Consider the following 21,558-nt stretch of genomic DNA (forward strand, 5'->3'; position numbering starts at 1 on the left):
AGAAGAATCTTAGGGGCTGCCGTGTTTTGGAGGGTTCTCGGGCACTGCTGTGTTGAGAAGGAACCGAGGGGCTGCCGTGTCAGAAAGATTCTGAGGGGCTGCTGTGTTTAGATGGATCTTGAGGGTCTGCCATGTTGATAAGTGTTTTGAGAGGCTGCCGTTTTGCGAAGGATCTCAGATGCTACCATGTTGAGAAGGGTCTAAGGTGCTGTCTTGGTGAGAAGGATTCTGAGGGCCTGCCGTGGTGAGGAGGACGGTGAGGGGCCGCCTTGTTGAGAAGGATTCTCTGTGGCTGCTGTGTTTGGAAGGATGTTAGGGGCTGCCATGATGAGCATTTTGGGGAGCTGCTTTGTTGAGGAGGACCTGAGGTGCAGCCCTGTTGAGAAGTATTCTGAGTGGCTGTCGTGTTGGGGAGCATCTGATGTGCTGCCACGTTGAGAAGGCTTCTGAGGGGCTGCCATGTTAGGAGGATTCTGAGGTGTTGTGTTGATAAGATTCTGAGGGGATGCCGTGTAGAAAGGACCAGGAGGGCCTGCCTTGTTGAAAAGGGTTTTAAGGGGCTGCTGTTTTGAGGAGGATTCTAGGAGCCTGCCGTGTTGAGAGGGATTGGAGGGGCTGCCACGTGGAGAAGGACCTGAGGGGGCTGCTATGTCAGAAGGATCCTATATGGCAGCTGCTGCTGTTGGGCAGGATCTGAGGGACCGCAGTGTAGCTAGGATTCTGAGGTGATGCCGTGTGAGAAAGATTCTAGTGGCTGCCGTGTGGAGAAGAATCTTAGGGGCTCCCACGTTGGGAAGAATCTTAGCAGCTGCAGTGTTGAGGAGGATTCTGAGGGGCTGTGGTGTTGGTAGGGATTCTGAGTGGCTGTCCTGCTGAGGACAATTCTGAGGGCCTGCTGTGTTGAGAAGATTCTGAGCTGCTGCCGTGTTTAGAATGATTGTGAGGGGCTGTCGTGTTGGGAAGGATTCTGAAGGGCTGCTTTGTGAGAAGGATTCTAGGGGCTGCCGTGTTGAGGAGAACCTTAGGAGCTGCCTTTTTGAGGAGGATACTAGGGGCTGCCCTGTTGGGAAGGATCTTAGCAGCTACAGTGTTGAGAAGGATTCTGAGGGCCTGTCCTACTGAGAAGGATTCTGAGGGCCTGACTTCTTGGGAAGGATCTGAGGGGCTGCCATGTTGAGGAGGACTTGAGGGGCCACTGTGTGAAAACGATTCTAGGGGTTGCCACGCAGAGAAGAACTGTAGGAGCTGCCGTGTTGGGAAGTATTCCGAGGGCCTCTGTGTTGAGAAGAATCTTAGGGGCTGCCGTGTTTTGGAGGGTTCTCAGGCACTGCTGTGTTGAGAAGGAACCGAGGGGCTGCCGTGTCAGAAAGATTCTGAGGGGCTGCTGTGTTTAGATGGATCTTGAGGGTCTGCCATGTTGATAAGTGTTTCGAGAGGCTGCCGTTTTGCGAAGGATCTCAGATGCTACCATGTTGAGAAGGGTCTAAGGTGCTGTCTTGGTGAGAAGGATTCTGAGGGCCTGCCGTGGTGAAGAGGATGGTGAGGGGCTGCCTTGTTGAGAAGGATTCTCTGTGGCTGCTGTGTTTGGAAGGATGTTAGGGGCTGCCATGATGAGCATTTTGGGGAGCTGCTGTGTTGAGGAGGACCTGAGGTGCAGCCCTGTTGAGAAGTATTCTGAGTGGCTGTCGTGTTGGGGAGCATCTGATGTGCTGCCACGTTGAGAAGGCTTCTGAGGGGCTGCCATGTTAGGAGGATTCTGAGGTGCTGTGTTGATAAGATTCTGAGGGGATGCCGTGTAGAAAGGACCAGGAGGGCCTGCCTTGTTGAAAAGGGTTTTAAGGGGCTGCTGTTTTGAGGAGGATTCTAGGAGCCTGCCGTGTTGAGAGGGATTGGAGGGGCTGCCACGTGGAGAAGGACCTGAGGGGGCTGCTATGTCAGAAGGATCCTATATGGCAGCTGCTGCTGTTGGGCAGGATCTGAGGGACCGCAGTGTAGCTAGGATCCTGAGGTGATGCCGTGTGAGAAAGATTCTAATGGCTGCCGTGTGGAGAAGAATCTTAGGGGCTCCCACGTTGGGAAGAATCTTAGCAGCTGCAGTGTTGAGGAGGATTCTGAGGTGCTGCCTTGTTGAGAAGGATTCTGAGGTGCTGCCTTGTTGAGAAGGATACTGAGGGGCTGTGGTGTTGGTAAGGATTCTGAGTGGCTGTCCTGCTGAGGACAATTCTGAGGGCCTGCTGTGTTGAGAAGATTCTGAGCTGCTGCCATGTTTAGAATGATTGTGAGGGGCTGTCGTGTTGGGAAGGATTCTGAGGGCCTCTGTGTTGAGAGGAACCCTAGGAGCTGCCGTCCTTTGGAGGATTCTCAAGGGCTGCTGGGTTGAGAAGGATTCTGAGGGGCTGCTGTGTTGAAAATGATTTTGAGGAGGTGCCATGTTGAGGAGGATCCTGAGGTGCTGCCTTTTTGAGAAGGATTCTGAGGGCTGCAGTGTTCAGAAAGGTTCTGAAGGGCTTCCGTGTTGGGAAGGAATGTGAGGGGCTGTGTCTTGAGAAGGAGTCAATGGGCTGCCACGTGAGAAGGATTCTTCATGTTGAGGAGGATTCTGAGGGCCTCAGCATTGAGAAGGAATTAGTGGCTGTCGTGTGGAAGAGGATTCTGAGCGGCTGCCGTGTTGGGAAAGATTCTGAGGGGCTGCCATGTTGAAAATGATGTTGAGGGGGTGCCCTGTTGAGAATAATTTCGGGGGCTGCTGTGTTGAGGATCTGAGGCCCTCAGTGTGGAGAGGAATGTTAGGGGCTGCCATGTTGAAAGTGATTTTGAGGGCTTCCCTGTTGAGATGGATTCTGAGGGGGTGTCATGTGAGAAGGCTTTTGAGGGCCTCAGTGTTGAGAAAATATGGGCCACTATGTTGGGAAGAATCTTAGCAGCTGCCACGCTGAGGAGGATTCTGAGGGGCTGCCATGTTTAGAACAATCCTAGGAGCTGTCGTGTTGAGAAGGATCTGAGGGGTGCTGTGCTGCGAAGGGTTCTGAGGAGCTGCCATTTGCGGAAGGAGGAGGTGCTGCCGTGTTGAGGAGGATTCTGAGCGGCTGCTGTGTTGAGAAGGTTCTGGGCTCAGTTGGTGGACCACCTGGAGAGAGTATTGATTGGACGCATGCCACCCCAGCTCTGGGTGGATTGACTGGTGGGAAGGGAGCATCGTTTGTGTGTTTCTGGTTAGGCATTTAGGGATTTGTCTTTCTGAAAGCAAGTCCAGGTTACTTGGGCTGAAGGCTAATTGGAGGTTGGGGTTTTTGATGGAGTCATTACATTCATCGCGTACAAATGGCTGTAAACGATGGTGCCGAGGACACCAAGGTGTGGCCTGGAAAGTGAGGGCTCAGGAAGGAGCTGCGTAGCCCAGATGGCAGAGGGGGGCTTTCCTGGCTTCAGGAGTCCAGACGGCTAAGAAGGGCTTGCCCCCCCATCCCCAGCCACGTGGGGCCTGGGACTCACGGAGATCTCTGTGCACCTTTGGGTACGTGCATTCCCTTGGCCTCTCTGGCCAGGAAAGCCTGCCTTGCCTCCCTCAGGGGAGGTCTGTGCACCCTGAGCTCCACGGGGAGCTGTCCCGTTGCGTCACTCCAGTAGAAGGAAGCCATTGTGGTCAGGCCGTTGATCTCTTCTCACCGCTGGCTTTACGGAGCACGTGGTGAGAACAGGAAGGGTTATGTTACAGCAGTGCCAGCACCCCCGAGCGGGCCGGGAACCAGCTCTCGGCCCCTCCATCCGCGTGCTTCCGGCCTCGAGCCATCTTGCTGTCTCCCCTTGGCTGTCCCCTGTCCCCCACCTGTCTAGCCTCTTCTATCTGATAACTCCAAATTCTCCGTCTTACTGTGGTGGAATCAAAACGGGTCCAGACTCTTAGGTGTTCCGTCTCTTGAGACGTTGATGGGGTCTGTGTCCCCTCCCCCGGAATCAGAGCGGGCTCTGTGACGGCTCCGCCTGGCGGAGGATGGCGGATGGGACACTGCCAGTTCCAGGCCTGGCCTTTAAGAGGACGGCACCTTCCGCCTTGGGCTTGGGACCCCCCCAGCTGTCATGGGCCAGCCTGCTGGACGGTCTGCAGGGAGGGCCCCGCGGGGCCCAGGCATCCCCACCAGACACCCTGTGTGAGCGTAGCCATCGAGGACCCTCCAGCCCCGCCCCCTGCCAAATACCCCCGAGGGACCCCAGCCTATCTGGTGTGGAGCAGAAGCGGCCAGCTCAGCCCCGCCCTAATTCTCCTCTATCTAATAACGGGGCTGCCCTGGGCTGCTCTTTGGGGGAAATGTATTCCAGGCCCCGACTTCACCGTGCACACCCTTTGAGCTCTTGAGCAAATAAGAAGGGTCTTTTACAAACAGGAGGGCCTGGGTGCCCCAAGGGCAGACCGTTGTGTCTTTTGCTGTGGATTCCAGCACTTAGAGCAGCGCCTGCCGGGCGGAAGGAACTCGGTGAAGGTCTGTTGAATGAATTCCTACAGCGTGTTCCCTCTGTCCTGGTGGCACGTGACAAGGTCCCCATCATGCTTGTCATCCCATCCTTTTAAACTCACGGGGATGACTCAGTGCCCGCGGCGATCCCACCCGAGGACCCAGAGCTGGGAACCCCATAGCCTAGGCTCTTCAGCTGGGGGAGGGCCACTCGGGGCTGACTGCATCTCCTTCCCTCCCTCCCCCTAGTGTGTGACTTCCTCCTGCCTGGCACCCCGCCAGCCCCGCAGCCCTGGTACACCGACCAGCACTTCACGCTGACACTGCTGTCCATGCTGGTCATCCTGCCCCTGTCCGCCCCACGTGAGATCAGGTTCCAGAAATACACAAGGTACAGGCTGCAGTCCCTTCCTGGCAGGGCGATGGCTGGGGCTGGGTCCCCACCTCGGCGGGCGCTTGGTGGGTGGTTTCTGTCCGCCTGGGATAGGGGAGCTGCTAGCACGGGTTTTCCCGTTTGCAGAAGGGGAAAAAATTTTTTAATTACACAAGTCATACATGTGCCTGATAGAAAATACAGATAAGCAAAAAAGAAAATTACCGTAATGACAGGACCTGCAGCTGACATTTTGTTACTTAATGACTGCAGACTTTTTCTGCACACACATGCACATATGCTGGCACGGAGGCACACACACACACACACACACACACACACACACACACACACACACACACTTCTTTTCCATTTTACAGTCTGAGACTCTCCATGTGCTTTTGCAAAACTTAAGTCCGGCAAAAGTCTTCACACAAGTGTGCCACCCGCTTTCCCGTCCTGTAACAAAACGGAGCAGAGAAAGAGTGGGCAGGACTCCCTTACCCCCCGGGCACCCCCAGCCCTCGCCAGCCGAGTCAGGGTCCTCCTTCCCCCTGTGCTGTGGCCCAGCGGGCAGTGTCCCGACTTCGATGCTGAATCCCAGCGGCTGTGGGTGGAGAGACGGGGCCGCCCGTAGCGATCACAGCCTCGCAGGTCTGACCGTTGGGCCTGAGCCCGGCCCTGCCTGCCTGGAATGCTCTTCCCGCTGTCCCCATTGTGCAGACAGGGAAATGGAGTCCAGACACCGGCCTGACACCTTGCCTGTGTGGGCAGAGCTGGCATTGAGACCCCGCTCCGTGTGGCTCCCCAGGCCCCACCTCACCATAGAGGCCCCCTAACGCTGCACTCTGTCCATGTGTTAGCATCCTAGGCACGCTGGCCGCCTGCTACCTGGCCCTGGTCATCGTGGCACAGTACTACCTCGGGCCCCGAGACCTCGCTCGTGAGCCCCGCCTGGCGTCCAGGTGAGTCTTGGGAGATGGCTTCCCGGGGCTGCTGTGAGGGCCGAGGGATGCTTCTCCCCCCGACCCCGTCCATGGTTTGCACAGAGCCCTGGCTCGTCCCGTGAAATCCTTCAAGTCTCTGATGCCGTAGAACTCAGCAAAACCTCCTTTCCTGGGACTTCCCTGGCGGTCCAGTGGTTAGGACTCTCTGCTTCCACTGCAGGGAGCGTGGGTTCAAGCCCCGGTCAGGGAACTAAGATCCCACATGCCACACGGTGCAGCCAAAAAAAAAGCTCCTTTCCTTCTTCAGAACGACAGCGCTATCACTGGTGAGGCCAGGGGACAGGCTAAGGGACACGGAAGGGCTAGACACCCCACCAGCCTGGGGCTCCTAGGCTGTTGCAGACGCGTTCCCCGCAGCTTAGGGGCCGCAGAAGCAGCCAGCAAGATGCAGGGGCAGAGGCCAGTGAGGCCCGACGAGCCTGAGTGAGGCCAAGAGTGGGAGTGGGCATGGCGGGGGTGTCCTCTAGGGATGCGGAGCTGCGGTGAGGACTTCAGTTTTGCACGGAAGCCACTGCAGGGTTTTGATCACAGCAGGGGCTTGAAATCAAATCGGCTGGTGGCAGGTCAGCTCCATGAGCCTGTGACCTGTGACGTCACCCAGGGTCCTGGGCTAAGAAGGGCCCCGCACTTGGTTTAACGCCCTGCTGTCGCCATCCTGAAATGCTTAACCGCTGTTGAACAAGGGGCCTGCATGTTCGTTTTGCACTGGGTCCCGCAAATCGTGTGGACCCTCCTGGAGGATAGGTTGGAAGTGGAGTGAGAGAGAGAAGGGAGTCCGGGTGACTCTGAGCTCTGGCGATGCCGTTTCCTGGGCTGGATGGGACGGGACGGGGTCGGGTGGGGACGTGTTAGGTTAGAGATGGCTGTGAGACACTAAATAAAGAGGTCAGGGAGCTGGTCAGACTGGGCGCCTGGCGTCCAGAGAGGCCTGGGCCGGAGAGAGGAACATCAGCCCAGAGATGGCGTGTAAGTAAGACCGGGAGCCCAGGTGAGAACTGTGAGCTGGTGGCCCCCCACCAGGCCCTGGGGGATCAGGGAGAGGGATGGCGAGTTAGGGGCATGTGTTAGCTTCTTGGGGCTGCTCGTAGTAACACATGAGCACAAACCGGGTGGCTGAAAGCAGCAGAAATTTCTCCCCTGGTTCTGGAAGCTAGAAGTCCAAAATCAAGGTGTGGGCAAGGCTGCGCTCCCTCTGGCGGCTCCGGGGGGGGGTCCTTCCTGCCCCTCCCAGGGTCGGTGCTGCCGGCACTCTTTGGCCTTCCTTGGTCTGCAGATGCTTCGCTCCAGATGCGGCCCCCATGGTCACACGGCCTCCGCCCTGTGTGTTTACTCTTCCTAGAAGGACCCCAGTTGCTGGGTTAACTCCCAGCCTACTTCAGTATGACCTCATCTTCACTGAAGCAATGACATCTACAAAGATCCTTTTTCCAAATAAGATTTCATTCTGAGGTTCCCAGTGGCTATAAATCTAGGGGGACACTGTACAACCCAGGACAGAGGATCATAGAATCTGGGTCTCAGAAGTCAGTGAGCAAAATTTCAGGAAGGTTGGGCTGATCGCCACCAGATGCCGCTTCTGGGTCACACGGGGCTGAGCCCTGGCGCCTGATTTGGCCACGGAGGCCGCTCTTGATGTGGCTGAGTTTCGTCAGGGCAGGAGGCGGGGTTGAAGGCCCAGGTGGATGGGGTTCAGGAGACGGGGAAGGAGCCGGGGCACTGAGGCCACGGCCCGTGTGGCCCACGGCACAGCGACAGCATAATCCAGCAGTGAAGGAAACCCGATCAGAAGAGGGCCAGATCCACTGCTGATCTGTGGCCTTGAGTCTGCGGAGGGGAGGGTCCTGCTCTCTGGAAATGCAGCCTCCAAGGCTGGAGCTCGGGCAGTCTCACCCACAGGAACAGGAGAGGACAGCACGTGAGGCCCAGAGGACGCGGGCAGGCAGATGGAGCCGTGGGAGTGTGGGTGCTAAGCAGCTGGCCATCGGCTGACAGTGCTGTTGAGGAAAGTCCAGGAAGGCAGGGCTTGGCGGGGAGGCTCCGTGATCTGCACCCACAGTTAGGAGTCGGCCGGAGCGCAGCACAGAAGGGAGATACCACCGTGTGACTTTCCCCGTGGCTGCTGTGACACGTTCCTGCCAAACTTGGTGGCTTAAAACTACACAGGCCTTCCCTGGTGGCGCAGTGGTTGAGAGTCCGCCTGCCAGTGCAGGGGACATGGGTTCGTGCCCCGGTCCGGGAAGATCCCACATGCCGCAGAGCAGCTGGGTCCATAGCGCAAAAAAAAAAAAAAAAAAAAAAAAAAAACTACACAAATTTACTCTCTTACAGTTCTGATATCAGAAGTCCAGAATAGGTCTCACTGGGCTAAAATTAAGGTGTCAGCAGGGCCGTGTTCCTTTTGGAAGCTCTAGATTGGAATCCGTTTCCTTGCCGTTTCCAGCTCCTAGAGGCGCCCACATTCCTTGGCTCGGGTCCCCTTCCTCCATCTTCAAAGCCAGCAAGGTTCCATCTCTCTGACCCTGCTTCTCTGGTCACAGCTCCCTCTGACCATAGCTGGGGAAGGTTCTCTGACTGCAAGGATCCTTGGGCTACATTGGGCCTAGATCCTCCAGGGTCATCTCTCACCTCAAAGTCCCGAGCTTCCTCACATCTGCAGAGTTCCTTGTGTCGTGTAAGGTTCCCAGGATTAGGACATGGATCTCTTTGGGGCCCACTATTCTTCCACAACCAGGAAACCCCGATTCTATAGCGGGTGCTGTTTATGCTCCCTCTACTACATGTCCCTAAAGATGCTGGTGGCTGGTACCTAGAGCTGCTTATTAAAGGAAGCTGGAGGGCCACCATGTGGGGACCACTGAGAGGGCTTGACCTGAAGATTCTGCCTCATGCACACCTCAGTTCTGTTGGGCAGCTTGGACGGAGGTCAAACCATCCTTGCCCTGTTGGGGTCTGTTTGATGGATGCTGCCTGTGCCCCCTACCACCCCAGCCCCTAAGCTCACTGGGAACAGGCAGCCTCCAAGGGAAGCTGGGAGTTCCTCCTAGCCACGCCCTGCCCAAGTTGAGCCTGCAGGGAGAATGTCAAGTTACCATATGTCAGCACAGATGTACTTAGAAAGTGCAGCATTTAACATGCAGCCTTTTCCAACCCCCCAAACCCGGCAGTGGACGTGGTTATTAAAACCTGTCTTATAGTCACGCTTAGTTACTTGCTGGTATTGTTGAAACCTCATCTTCAAGTTGAAGGTTGCTTTGAGTTTAACTTTTTGTAACCAACACCCGTTTTCATCTCTTTACAGTCCTTCCTCCTGGACCTCCATATTTAGTGTCTTTCCCACCATCTGCTTCGGATTTCAGGTAACCTTGGCGTCTGTGTTGAAGAGGGTGGCATTTGCAGCTCCCCCAGGAGAGTGTGGCCTCCCTGTCGGGAGGAGCTCGAGGACTTGTTCCAGGATGAGATGGGCTGTCTTTGGGAGACGGTGCACGTGGCCGGCATCTGGGCTCCGTGAGCTGGGAACCGGCCCCGCCGACAGCCAGCAGCAGCACGTTTGTTTGTTGGGTCTGGGGTCGAGTGTGTGGGCCCGGTACCTGTCCCCTCCTTTGCGAAGTCCTCACGGCTGAGTCGCCACGCCCGGGGACCTGGAGTGGCCTGCTTACGTAGAATGCCTTCGTGCAGGTGGCTTCTGCCACGGGGGCTTGGAGGCTTGCCAGCTAGGAGGGCGGGAGGGTGTGTGGGGAGCTGGCGGTACTGGGCAGAATATATAGACTTTGATAGAATGGCATGGAGTGAGGAATTCCGTGCGTGGAATCCAGTGGAGGGGCTTCCGCCGCAGCGCTGGGTGGGGCAGATTCAGAGATGCCCTTTTCCAGGCGCTGATGCCTGGGAGGAGTCTTGAGGAATGTGTGGGAGGTGGCCAGCTTGAAGGGGAGGGGCTTCAGCTGGAGAGCCCCGGAGTGGGAGGGGTCTCAGGCCGGAGAGCTGCAAAGGGCTGGGCGGGGCTGGAGGGGCGGGGGTGGGGTTGAGCTTTGCTCCCCGCCTTCTGGTCTCTCTTGGTGTCTCGCAGTCTCCTAGCCGGTGGTAGCTGACTCCCTTCCAACATCGTTTATTTTAGGAAAGATTTGCCTCTCTCCTAAAAACAACCACCTACCCACCACGACAACAACAAAACCGCCCCCAGTGAAATCCAGTTCTCGAGGGAAAGTGGCTCGGGGTTGACAGTGTCTCAGCCTCGTAGCCTGAGCGGCTTCTTCCTGTGCTCATCAACCAGCTCCTCTGTGTTCGTCAGCTTATAGTTTCTTTGAGAACCACTTTTTGGGGAAAAGCAAAGTCTGAAACATTTCCGTTTCTCTTCTTTATAAATGAGTCGCTGTATCGTTTCTGGGGCTTAGCAAGCCGCTTACAGAATGTCTCACGTTTCTTCCTGCACAACCGATATTTTGAAAGATGCAAGGCGATGATTTTGCTGTCAGCCTTTTGGATGTCGTTTAGCCGGCCCTCTCTCGGGTGCCCGAGCACCATATGGGTAGCAGGCTCACGCCGGGCAGCGGTGCGGGGTGCCTTCCAGATGCTTGTGAGGAGGTGCCCCCTCACCTTTGCCTCGGCTCCCACATCCCATTCTCCTAGCAACCGAGGCCTGGGCTGCAGTTTCCAGGGACACGGGATGCGGAGATGGGGGAGTTGGCAAAGGTTGTGGATTGCAGGGCCGGGGTGAGGCTGAGGACTAGTTGCCGAGGCCGGGGATAGGGTTGCCAGGATCCAGCTTGGGGAGTCACGGATCTGGGGGTGGGGGAACTGGACGCAGGTGAAGGTGGAAGGGAGCCGGGTGAGGAGTGGTGCAAGGCTGGAGGGGCTGCTGTGCGGGGAAGGCGTGGGCGGTCAGCTGGCGTCATCGGGAGCTCCGGTTCCAACACACCCCTCCCCACACACTTAGCAGCGGGGCACCCGGTCCAGCCCACGCAGCGTTGGAAGGAGAGGCCTGTGGGAGCACGGGTTGTGGGTACAGGCTCCGCTCCCAGACACCCTGGCCGCACGCGGTTCTTCTCCCTTGTTTGTGGTTTTTTTAATTGGAGTATGACTGATTTACAACATCGTGTTAGTTTCAGGTGTACAGCACAGCAATTCAGGTATATGTAGCTGAATATGCATATTCGTTTTCAGATTTTTTTTTCCTTTAGAGGTTATTACAAACTATTGAGTATAGTTCCCTGTGTTATACAGGAGGTCCTTGTTGGCTATCTGTTTTATCCGTAGTTGTGGGTATATGTTAATCCCAAGCTCCTAATTTATCCCTCCCCCACCCCCGTTTCCCCTTTGGTGACCATAAGTTCATTTTCTATCTTTGTGAGTCTTTTTCTGTTTTGGAAATAAGTTCGTTTGTACCTTTTTTTTTTTTTTTTTTTTTTTTTTAGATGCCACATATAAATGGTGTCCTGATATTTGTCTTTCTTTGGCTTACTTTATTTATTATGATAATCTCTAGGTCCATCCATGTTGCTGCAAATGGCATTATTTCATTCTTTTTATGGCTGAGTAATATTCCATCGTATATATGTACCACATCTTCTTTATCCGTTCATCTGTCAATGGACATTTACGTTGCTTCCATGACCTGGCTATTGTAAATAGTGCTGTAATGAACATTGGGGTGAGTGTATCTTTTCGAATTATGGTTTTCTCCAGATATATGCCCAGGAGTGGGATTGTAGGATCATATGGTAGTTCTGTTCTTAGTTTTTAAGGAAACTCCATAGTGTTCTCCATAGTGGCTGCACCAATTTACATTCCCACCAGCAGTGCAGGAGGGTTCCCTTTTCTCCACACCCTCTCCAGCATTTGTTATCTGTAGACTTTTTGATGATGGCCATTCTGACCTGTGTGAGGTGGTACCTCATTGTAGTTTTGATTTGCATCTCTCTAATAATTAGCATTGTTGAGCATCTTTTCATGTGCTTATCGGCCCTCTGTGTGTCTTCTTTCCCCCTGTTGTTTTTAAACGGCTTTGAGATACAACTTACATGGCATACAACTCACTCCTCTAAAGTGTACAGTTCAGTGGTTTTTAGTGTGTTCACACAGTTGTGCAACCATCACCACCATCAATTTTACAACATTTTCATCACCTTCAAAAGAAACTTGTACTTATTACCAGTCACTCCCCATTCCCCTCTTGTTCCCCTCCTAGCCCCTGGCAACCACAGATTTTTCTGTCTCTCTGGATGTGCCTGTTCTGGGCACTTCATATAAGTGGAATCATACAGTATATGGTTCTTTGTAGCTGGCTTCTTTCACTCGATGTGGTGGTTTGTTTTGTTTTAATTTATATTTCTGGCCGCGTGGGGTCTTTGTTGCTGCGCGCAGGCTTTCTCTAGTTGCGACGAGCGGGGGCTACTCTTCGTTGTGGTGTGTGGGCTTCTCATTGTGGTGGCTTCTCTTGTTGCGGAGCACGGGCTCTAGGCGCGCAGGCTTCAGTAGTTGTGGCGTGCAGGCTCAGTAGTTGTGGCTCGCGGGCTCTAGAGCGCAGGCTCAGTAGTTGCGCACGGGCTTAGTTGCTTCAGGGCATGTGGGATCTTCCCGGACCAGGGCTCAAACCCATGTCCCCTGCGTTGGCAGGCGGATTCTTAACCAGTGCGCCACCAGGGAAGTCCCACTCACCGTGGTGTTTTTGAGGATCATCCGTGTGGTACACGTGTCAGGACTGCGTCCCTTTTCATGGCTGAATGATATGCCACTGTTTGGAGAGTCCATAGCTTGTTTTTCCTTTCTTCAGCTGGTGTTTGGACTGTTTCCACTTCTTACCCACCACATGCTCCTCTACCCTGCGTCCCATCACTTAGTGAATAGTGAGCTTGCTATTGGCCAGTCACCGTCCTAGATACTGTCCCAGCAGGGCAGCCCTGCCCTCACAAGCTTTATTTCCCCGCATAAGACCAAGAGAAACACAACCCAGGAGTCTTAGGAGAAACAGGAGGAAGGGCAGGGCTCCATCCTGCAACCACCAGGCATCTTTTCCCCCGTGTCTGGGTTCCAGAGTATAGGAGGTGGGAACGTTGGTCCTGAGTTCCACTGCTTGTTGGTTGAGGGCCTGTGTGTGTGTGTGTGTGTGTTTGGGGTAGTTTAAGCCCCCCACTGCCTGGCTGAGCCAGCCTGCAAGCCAGCAGGCTTGTGAGGTCAGGGAGGTCCCTGAGGCTCACCTGTCGTGGAAGGTGTGTGAGAGCTTGCTCCAGGCTGGACGCCGCCTCTGTGGCTGGAATCGGGAGGCCTGAGGCTGATGTACCCCAGCCCCTCACAGTGGGCACTCCATGAGGGTGGGGACTGTGTGAGGCTGGTTGATGGGCACCCCACACTCGCAACAAGGGGGACTGATATAAGGACCTGAGTGTGGTGAGCTGGGGTTGGGTGCAGGGAGGCCTCATGGCTGCAAGTTGGCAAAGGGATGGATGATTGAGTAACCGCCGGAGTGCCCTTCACCCGTGGGCCAGGCTCTGTGCTGGGAATGAGGGAGGCAGGTGTGTCTGACACCACATACCTGACAGACGCTGAACCCGCAAACCCAGATGTGCTCACATGGGGGGCGTGAGAGCAGAACTCGGCCAGCCGGGGAGGAGGGCTTTCCTAAAGGATGAGTAGAAGCCGGCTGGACCAGGAGACATCGCAGGCAGAGCACACAGCACGGGCAAAGGCCCTGAGGCAGCGAAGAGGGACAGTGGTGGGCTGAGCTCGGTGAGCGAGGGGGAGCCTGGGGAGCGGCAGGCATGGACGGTCGTCCTGTTGGCTTTGACTAGAAGTAAGTAAATGGATGTGGCGGTGGGAACCCTGCCCCGGAGCCTGGGAACATCCCAGAACCCATGGGCACATCCAGATACAGCAGCACCTCTCACCCCCGGCTGCTCATCAGGGTCTCCTGGGCTGCTGATAAAACACCACTGCCCAGGACCTGCCCCGGATAAATAAAGTGCACATCAAAGGTGGGCTCCTGGCATTGGCTACATGTATTTTATATTTTTAAAAATGTGACCATGTGATACAGTATGTAGGAAGTATATAAATCATAAGTATGTGTACTCCCATGAAACCGTCACCCCAATGGGGATATAGAACATCGTCAGCACCCCTGGAATGCTCCCTCAATAGCACCACCCCACCCCACTATTCTGCCTTCTGTCACCACAAATGGTAACTCTCAACTGAGGGTGATTTTGCCCCCTAGCGGACATTTAGCAATGTCTGCAGACTTTTTTTTTTTTTTTTTAAAGAAGATGTTGGGGGTAGGAGTTTATTTATTTATTTTTGCTGTGTTGGGTCTTAGTTTCTGTGTGAGGGCTTTCTCTAGTTGTGGCAAGCGGGGGCCACTCTTCATCGCGGTGCGCAGGCCTCTCACTATCGCGGCCTCTCTTGTTGCGGAGCACAGGCTCCAGACACGCAGGCTCAGTAGTTGTGGCTCACGGGCCTAGTTGCTCCGCGGCATGTGGGATCCTCCCAGGCCAGGGCTTGAATCCGTGTCCTCTGCATTAGCAGGCAGATTCTCAACCACTGCGCCACCAGGGAAGCCCCTGCAGACGTTTTTGATTGTCACATCTGGGGGCGATGGTCCTGGCATCTAGTGGGTCGAGGCCAGGGGATGTGGTCTGCATCCCACCGTGCACAGGACAGTCCCCAAGCATCAGCAATGCTGCGGTCGAGAACCCCATCCTGGCTTGTTTGGCTCGTAACTTGAACTTCACGTACATGGAAGCGTTCTTCTTCTCTGGCGTCTTTTGCTCCACGTTACAGCTGCGGCGCTCTCTGTGTTGAGGTGTGCAGTTGTGTTCACCCCTTTTCAGTGCCGTGTAATATTCTACACATGAATATCTGATGACTTACTTCTCCCTTCTGCTCTTGGTGGGCATTTGGGTTGTTACCCACGTTTTGGGACACTGAGAGGTTTTTTTTGTATTTTTAAAATTATTTTATTTCTTTATTTTTGGCTGTGTCGGGTCTTAGTTGTGACGCTCGGGATCTTTGTTGTGGTGCACGGGCTTAGTTGCCCTGCAGCATGTGGGATCTTAGTTCCCTGACCAGGGATTGAACCCATGTTCCCTGCATTGGAAGCGGGATTCTTTACCACTGGACCACCAGGGAAGTCCCAAGACACTGAGACTTTTTAGATGGCGCCAGGTGATTCTAGCGCCCAGCTGGCTCGACTCCCGTTGACCCTGCTGCTCCCTTGCAGTGTCATGAAGCTGCCGTGTCCATCTACTGCAGCATGCGCCGCCAGAGCCTCGGGCACTGGGCCCTCGTCTCCGTGCTGTCCTTGCTGGCCTGCTGCCTTGTCTACTCGCTGACAGGTAAGGCCCGCGCAAGGTGCCCAGGACCTGGGTGCAGAGCAGTGGGAAAAACCGGAATAATCACAAGTGTGTATAGAGACCCTACCGCGTCCTGGGTGCAGTGCTAAGTGGTTTGACTGCCTGTGCTTCTTTTGTCCCTAACACCCCCAGGAGTCCACAATTCATAGCGGAGGCCTCTGAGGCTCAGAGGGTTGCCATGACTTCTCCAGATTCTCCCAACTAGATGTGGCAAAGCTGAGATGCAAACCCTGGCCCGTCTGTCTCCTAAGCCCCTGCTCTTCATCCCCCACGCCCCTGCCTGCCTGTCTTGTGGGATGGCGTCAGTGATGGCTGTCGGAGCGTTATATCCAGGAAGTGGTTTATAGAACACCCTCTTGGATGCAGTGGGTTTCAACATCCACAAACGGGCACAGGAGGGTCTTCAAAGGTGACAGAAGTGTGGCTCAGAGAGGGGCTGTGCCACACCCGAGGTCCCACGGCACGTCTGGTGCACAGCCCAGGGCCCGGGCTCAGGCTGACTTCTGGCCGCTTTCCTCCAGCCCAGCAGCCCTTTCTTTCGTCAGCCTATCAGAGTCTCTGATTCAGGGAGCTCTTGGGCTCCCACAGATGTGTCAGGGGCCTTGGACACTTGCTGGGTGACTTCTGTCTAGCAGGGGAGGTCTCTCTCATTCTGTGGCCCCTGAGTTGGACTCGGTGTTTGAGAGTCTCCTTCAGATGGTCCAGGGCCAGCAGGATCATGGGGCTGGAGAAAAACGAAAGCAAACCACAGCTCTTGGTCAGCGATGGTTGTCTCAGGACCGGGCAGGTGACGCGGAGGCCGAGAGGCAGTGCTGGGTTGTGGGGTAGGGACCTGACTTCTGCTGTAACGAGCTGTGTTATTCCAGACAGTTGTTGACACCTTGGGTCTTGATTTTCCCCATCAGGAAAATGGGCGCACGGACAGTTTCTTTCTCTAGATGCTGTAAGGGTGAGGTGGACAGGGCATGGAAAGCATTGTTCAGACTGCTTCCAGTCAGTGCACACCCACAAGTGGGTGCCTTGTACGGGTGCCGTGAGCTGTTTGGAAAAAGGACAAGGGACAGTTTTGCCCAGCAGGAGTTTGAGTCAGAAGGACCAGGATCCTGTAGGCTGAGGACAGGAAAGCCTTGGGAGATTCTAGAACTTTCTCTCAGCTCCTAGGGGAAACATTAGCAGCGGTAGATCCGGGCGCTGTCTGCGTGTCGGAGTTGAGGTGGGGGGATAGCATGTTTCTAATCAGCTCTCCTGTGTTCCCCCTTTACCCTTCACAGGCGTGTACGGCTTCCTGACCTTCGGGACAGACGTTTCTGCCGACATCCTGATGTCCTACCCAGGCAATGATGGGGTCATCATTGTTGCCCGGGTCCTCTTCGCTGTGTCCATCGTGACTGTCTACCCCATCGTGCTCTTCCTGGGGAGGTGAGGTCAGCTCGTGGGACATGGTTCAGTGCAGAGCACAGCACCCATTGAACATTAGCACGTGCCAGGCGCCACGCCAGCCCATGTGGCGTGGGGACTGTCTTCACCTCTGTTTCCTAGAGGAGGAGACAGGGGCAGGGGAATCAGGTGGTTTGGCCAGCGTCGCCCAGCTGCTGTCAGGACTGGAGCCTGGCCCCCGGAGCTTGGTGGCCCAATGCGGCCCCGCCCTGTCGGCTACCCTTGTGCGGCGGGGGTTCCCAGGGAGTGAGGCAGTGGTGGGGGGCACTCTGGGGCACCCGGTGGTGGGCGAGTGCAGGGCTGCAGCCCCCGGGAGCCCGTGGGAGCCCATAGTGCGTGGCCTCCAGGTCGGTGATGCAGGATTTCTGGAGGAGGGGCTGCTGCTGGGCGTGTGGGCCCCAGGCCCTGGCCGAGCCCTCGGGGCCATGGGTCCGGATGTCGCTGACCGTCCTGTGGGTCACCATGACGCTCGCCATGGCCCTGTTCCTGCCCGACCTCAGCGAGATCATCGGCATCATCGGCGGCATCAGCTCCTTTTTCATCTTCATCTTCCCAGGTGAGGGCCCTGTGGGGGGGCGGCGGGAGCTCGTGGAGGAGGGGTGGCTCCCAGCCCTGTTTACTGGGCCAGGCTCTGGGGCCAGGGCTTCACACACCTTCCCTTATTTAACATCTCAATGGCCCTTGAAGGACGTACTTGGTGGGCGTGCTGTTATCAACCCAGCCTACAGATGAGAAGACTGAGGCCCTGAGGCCTCCTGGGTGGAATAGCTAGCAGGTAGCAGGGCTGAGTCAGCCTCATCAGCCTTGTCCACCCTCCCGCTGCTGCCACTCATTGTAGGATTTTTTTTTTTTTTTTTTTTTTTTGCGGTACGCGGGCCTCTCACTGTTGTGGCCTCTCCCGTTGCGGAGCACAGGCTCAGCGGCCATGGCTCACGGGCCCAGCTGCTCCGCAGCATGTGGGATCCTCCTGGACCGGGGCACAAACCCGGGTCCCCTGCATCGGCAGGCGGACTCTCAACCACTGCGCCACCAGGGAAGCCCACTATAGGATTTTATTTAATGTTTTCAATTATATGAAACTCCTATGGTTCAAAGGTGCCCCACAAACATCTCCCTCCTTGTCCCCCAGTCTGGGAGGCAAACACAGTTTCCATGATGGAGGGATTCCTAGGAAACCTTCCCAGTGTTAGTGAGTGATGATGTGAAATTCCAGTCAAATTGGCCTGGGGGTTACCCTGGCCTGGCAGACCCAGGCTGGCCAAGGCTGGGGGCTCCCGGAGAAGGAGCAGCACTGCAGGGGCAGAAACCCCCGATCCTGCGGCCCCGGGCCCTGGGGAGCGCTCTCAGACAGGTGTGGCGGGGTCCGAGCGCCTCACCACCTCCCTTGGCTTCCGCCCCCCACCGGCCAACCACCGTCTAGGGCGGATGGACTCAGTGATGCATTGAACACACAGTATGGGTTGGGTGTCCATGACCTGGGTGGGGCCTTGTAGCTCTAGCCGTTTCCCGTGCTGGAAAGGACGGGCCAGGATAGGCTCGGCAGCGGGGAGACCCACAGGATCTTTAGGCAGAGCTGTCTGGCTTCAAATCTCAGTAGCACGATTAAAAAAGAAAAAAAAATGACAGAAAGAAAAAAATAACAAAGGCAGCTGGCAGTTGTCAAAGGTGTCCCGGGGTGAGGCCCCGAGTCTGGCCCTGACCCACTACATCACATCAGAGACATGAGTGTGTGCTGTCGTCGTCGCTGGAGAGGCCAAGGTGTTAGGGGGTGTCGAGCGGGGACCCCATAGTGGCGCCTGGGGACTGCTGGGTGTTGGCTGAGCCTTTGCGAGCTCGGGGCTGCTTTGGGTTCAATAACGAAGAGCTGGTGTGACCCCGTGTCTCCTCCGCAGGTCTGTGCCTCATTTGTGCCATCAGCGTAGAGCCCGTAGGACCCCGAGTTAAGTAAGTGTGTGCACGTGAGGGTGTCGACTCTAGCGTGTGAAGGCTGCTCGCCCGCCGGGTCCTGCGTGTGAGGGAACTGCAGGCCAGGCCGGGAGGGGGGCCTTGTCCACATGGCGGGGGGGGCAGCTGAGCCGGGGCTCCATCCCAGGCCGGCACACCGCGCCCTGTTCCGTCCATGCGTGGCCGCCCTTGCACTCCGAGCGCTGTGGTCTCTGCTTGGAGCTTTGTGCGGATTTGGGGTCTTCCCGGCGTCTGGAGGCCCAAGTCGTGCGTGCATCCCGATCCTGCACTCAGACCCCGGGCAGGGTGGGTACAGGCTGGTCCTGTTGCCCCACAGATCCCTGAGTTCCGGAGGCCGTGGGCTCCCCCATGCACCAGGGCAACACGTTCTGTTAACAGGACAGCAGGTCCTGGTTGGATGATGCCTCAGTGCTGGGCCCCACGCTCAGCCCCTTTACCCCTTCCTCTCCCTGCGATGCTGGGATATTTCCATCCCAAAGACGAGGCAGAAACCAACCCACAGGCAGGTGGCGAGTAGGGCAGAGCTGGGGCTCAACTCTGCCCAGCTGGACGCGGGGCCCCACGCTTACCCCCCTCCCTGCTCCACGTTGCTGGTTAGACAAGACCGTTTGGACCATCCCTTTTTTCAGCAGAGTACCCTCCGCTGGGTCGGCCTGTGGTGTGACTTGGACCATGTACTCTGCCACCGAGGGGTCCAGCTGGACCCCGCTGAGAAAGAGAGTGTGTGCACGGGTGATGGGCCAGAGCTCAGCCAGTGCCAGGGACCCAGGAGTCTGTGCCGATCTTGGTCCCATTTCACAGATGTGAAAACTGAGGCCAAGACGGCTAGAGAGGACACTGTAGTAGTTTTCTAGGGCTGCTCGTGGCTTAAATCAACAGAAATGTATCTTCTCCCAGTTCTGGAGGCCAGAAGTCCAAAATCATGGTGTCAGCAGGGCCACACTCCCTCTGCAAGCTCTTGGGGGGGATTCCATTCTGTGCTATTTCCTGCTTCTGGTGGCTCCAGGTGGTCCTTGGCTTGTGGCCGCATCACTCCCATCCCTGCCTCTGTCCTCACACAGCCTCTCCCTTGTGTCTGTCTCAAGTCTCCCTCTGCTTCTCTCCTATGAGGACACCTGTCACTGGGCTTAGGGCCCACCCCCAGTCCACGGTGATCTCACCTCCAGATCGTTAAATTCATCACATCTGCAAAGACCCTATTTCCAAATGAGGTCGTGTTCACAGGTTCCAGGTGGATGTGAATTTGGGGGACCACCCTTCAGCCCAGTAGAGATGCTCTTATGTCACAGCAGCCGTGAGCTTGGGGCCCACTTGCAGCCTCTCTTTCCCCTTCGTCCAGCCCCATGGAGCCCAAGCTTGGTCTTCCCACAGCGGCAGGCCTGGCTGGGCTCCCTTCTGGGTTGAGAAGCATTTTTCTGGGCGTCTCTAAAGCTGACTTGGGCTTAGCACCAGCCCCGGCTGCCTGGGGGCCGCCTACATGGTTCTTTCCCTGTAGCGCCCTTTCAAGTCTTGCTGCTTCTGTGGTGCCTCAGTCCAAGTTCACAGCAGCTGTTACTGATGGGCTTTAAAGGTATTTTTAATCCTAGCGCTGCTTTAGGGCTTTCTGATCCATCAAAGCTGCTCCGAGGAGCCAGCAGCCCCGTCACGTTCACCTCTCTCCCCCCTTTCAGGCAGGCGGGTGTTTACGGCACAGAGCTGCCGCTCTGCCACGCTGCGTAACTGCAGATGGTTTTTCCATGACGACGGACCCTTGTGGCCTTTGTTAACGGGCCAGAAATATCCCTGTTATTTCGTGGGAGTCTTCTTATCGTGGCTTTTGCCTCACTGCCTGCACCGTCTCTCCTGGTTACATTATGAAGCCTGTGCACGTGGTCTCGTGGCCACCAGTTCCAGCCACCTCTGTCCCCTCCCCCATGGCCCCCCAGCCGCTGTTCCCATCTGTGTGACCTAGGGCTTTCTTCTCCTTCCTCACTTTCGGGGGCGTCCACCCCCTAAAGAAAAGAAGCGGAAAAGAAGGGAGTTTGAAACTGGTGTCTCCCTCCCCCCATTTTTTTGTCTTTGATAAAATATTGGGACGGAACGAGGTTATGAAACAACAGGTTGGGGGAGAGTTTTTTTTTTTTTTTTTTTTTTTTTTCAATTGCACGGGTACTTTATTTCCTGTTGTCTCAGAAACCCATCCCTACAGGTAAGGGAGGGTAACCTGAATTTCTTCCAAATTGGTGACTAGGCTTCACATCATAAGTTTTCTACACGTGTTTGGCTCGTCGGTGCAAATCTCCAGAAAAGCGCGTGTTGACGGGAGTTTGTTGACTTGGCAGGTGCTTCCTGGAGGCCTGGGGGGTGGTCTCCGTGCTTGTCGGCACCTTCATCTTCGGGCACAGCACGGTGGCGGCTGTCATGGAGATGCTCTGAGGGGTGGCCCGTGCCCGAGCAGGATGCGGTCTCCACGGCTGCCCTGGTCCGGCTGCCTGCATCCAGCCGTGAGACCGATGTTATTTCATCATAAAGATGCTGGAGAAACGGATACGTTCTGCCTTCCCAGGCTGCTCATTTGGGCTTCTGCTGGTCCCCAGGGTTTCTGGTGCAGTGGTGAGAAGTTTCTTAGTGTCCTGGGCCTGCCCTGCAAATGACCACAGACTGGGGGCTTCTAGCAACAGCAGTGCATTCTCTCACCGTCTGGAGGCTAGAAGTCTGAGATCAAGGTGTGGGCTGGGCTGGCACCCTCCCTCTGCAGGCTCTAGGGGGAGGGTCCCTCCTGCCTCTTCCAGCTTCTGCTGGTTGCTGGCCATCCTTGGTTCTCCTTGGCTTGTGGCTGCATGCCTCCAGTTTCTGCCGCCTCCCTCACGTGGCCGTCCTCCCTATGTATCTGTCTCAATTTCCCTCTCATAGGGCTCACCCTAATTCAGTGTGACTTCATAGTAGTCACTTAACTGGGATCCGCAAATATCCTATTTCCAAATAGGGTCACATTCACACTTTCC

At 55.9% G+C, this 21,558-nt stretch overlaps 1 protein-coding gene across 1 annotated transcript in view; it reads left to right on the forward strand.

Moving 5' to 3' along the window:
* The window catches only part of SLC38A8 (solute carrier family 38 member 8), a gene marked incomplete at both ends in the record, with an annotated part of 33,555 nt that extends 12,566 nt beyond the window's left edge, over positions 1-20,989 (forward strand). Inside the window, 8 exons of the mRNA XM_079723959.1 lie at positions 4,701-4,842; positions 5,688-5,789; positions 9,130-9,187; positions 15,040-15,154; positions 16,444-16,591; positions 16,957-17,165; positions 18,502-18,553; positions 20,896-20,989. Coding sequence (XP_079580085.1) covers positions 4,701-4,842; positions 5,688-5,789; positions 9,130-9,187; positions 15,040-15,154; positions 16,444-16,591; positions 16,957-17,165; positions 18,502-18,553; positions 20,896-20,989 — 920 coding nt within the window. The remainder of the gene's footprint in view (positions 1-4,700; positions 4,843-5,687; positions 5,790-9,129; positions 9,188-15,039; positions 15,155-16,443; positions 16,592-16,956; positions 17,166-18,501; positions 18,554-20,895) is intronic.
* Positions 20,990-21,558: the final 569 nt, after the last annotated feature.

The sequence above is a fragment of the Hyperoodon ampullatus genome (assembly GCF_949752795.1).
Source record: "Hyperoodon ampullatus genome assembly, chromosome: 18".
Classification (NCBI taxonomy): Eukaryota; Metazoa; Chordata; class Mammalia; order Artiodactyla; family Ziphiidae; genus Hyperoodon; species Hyperoodon ampullatus.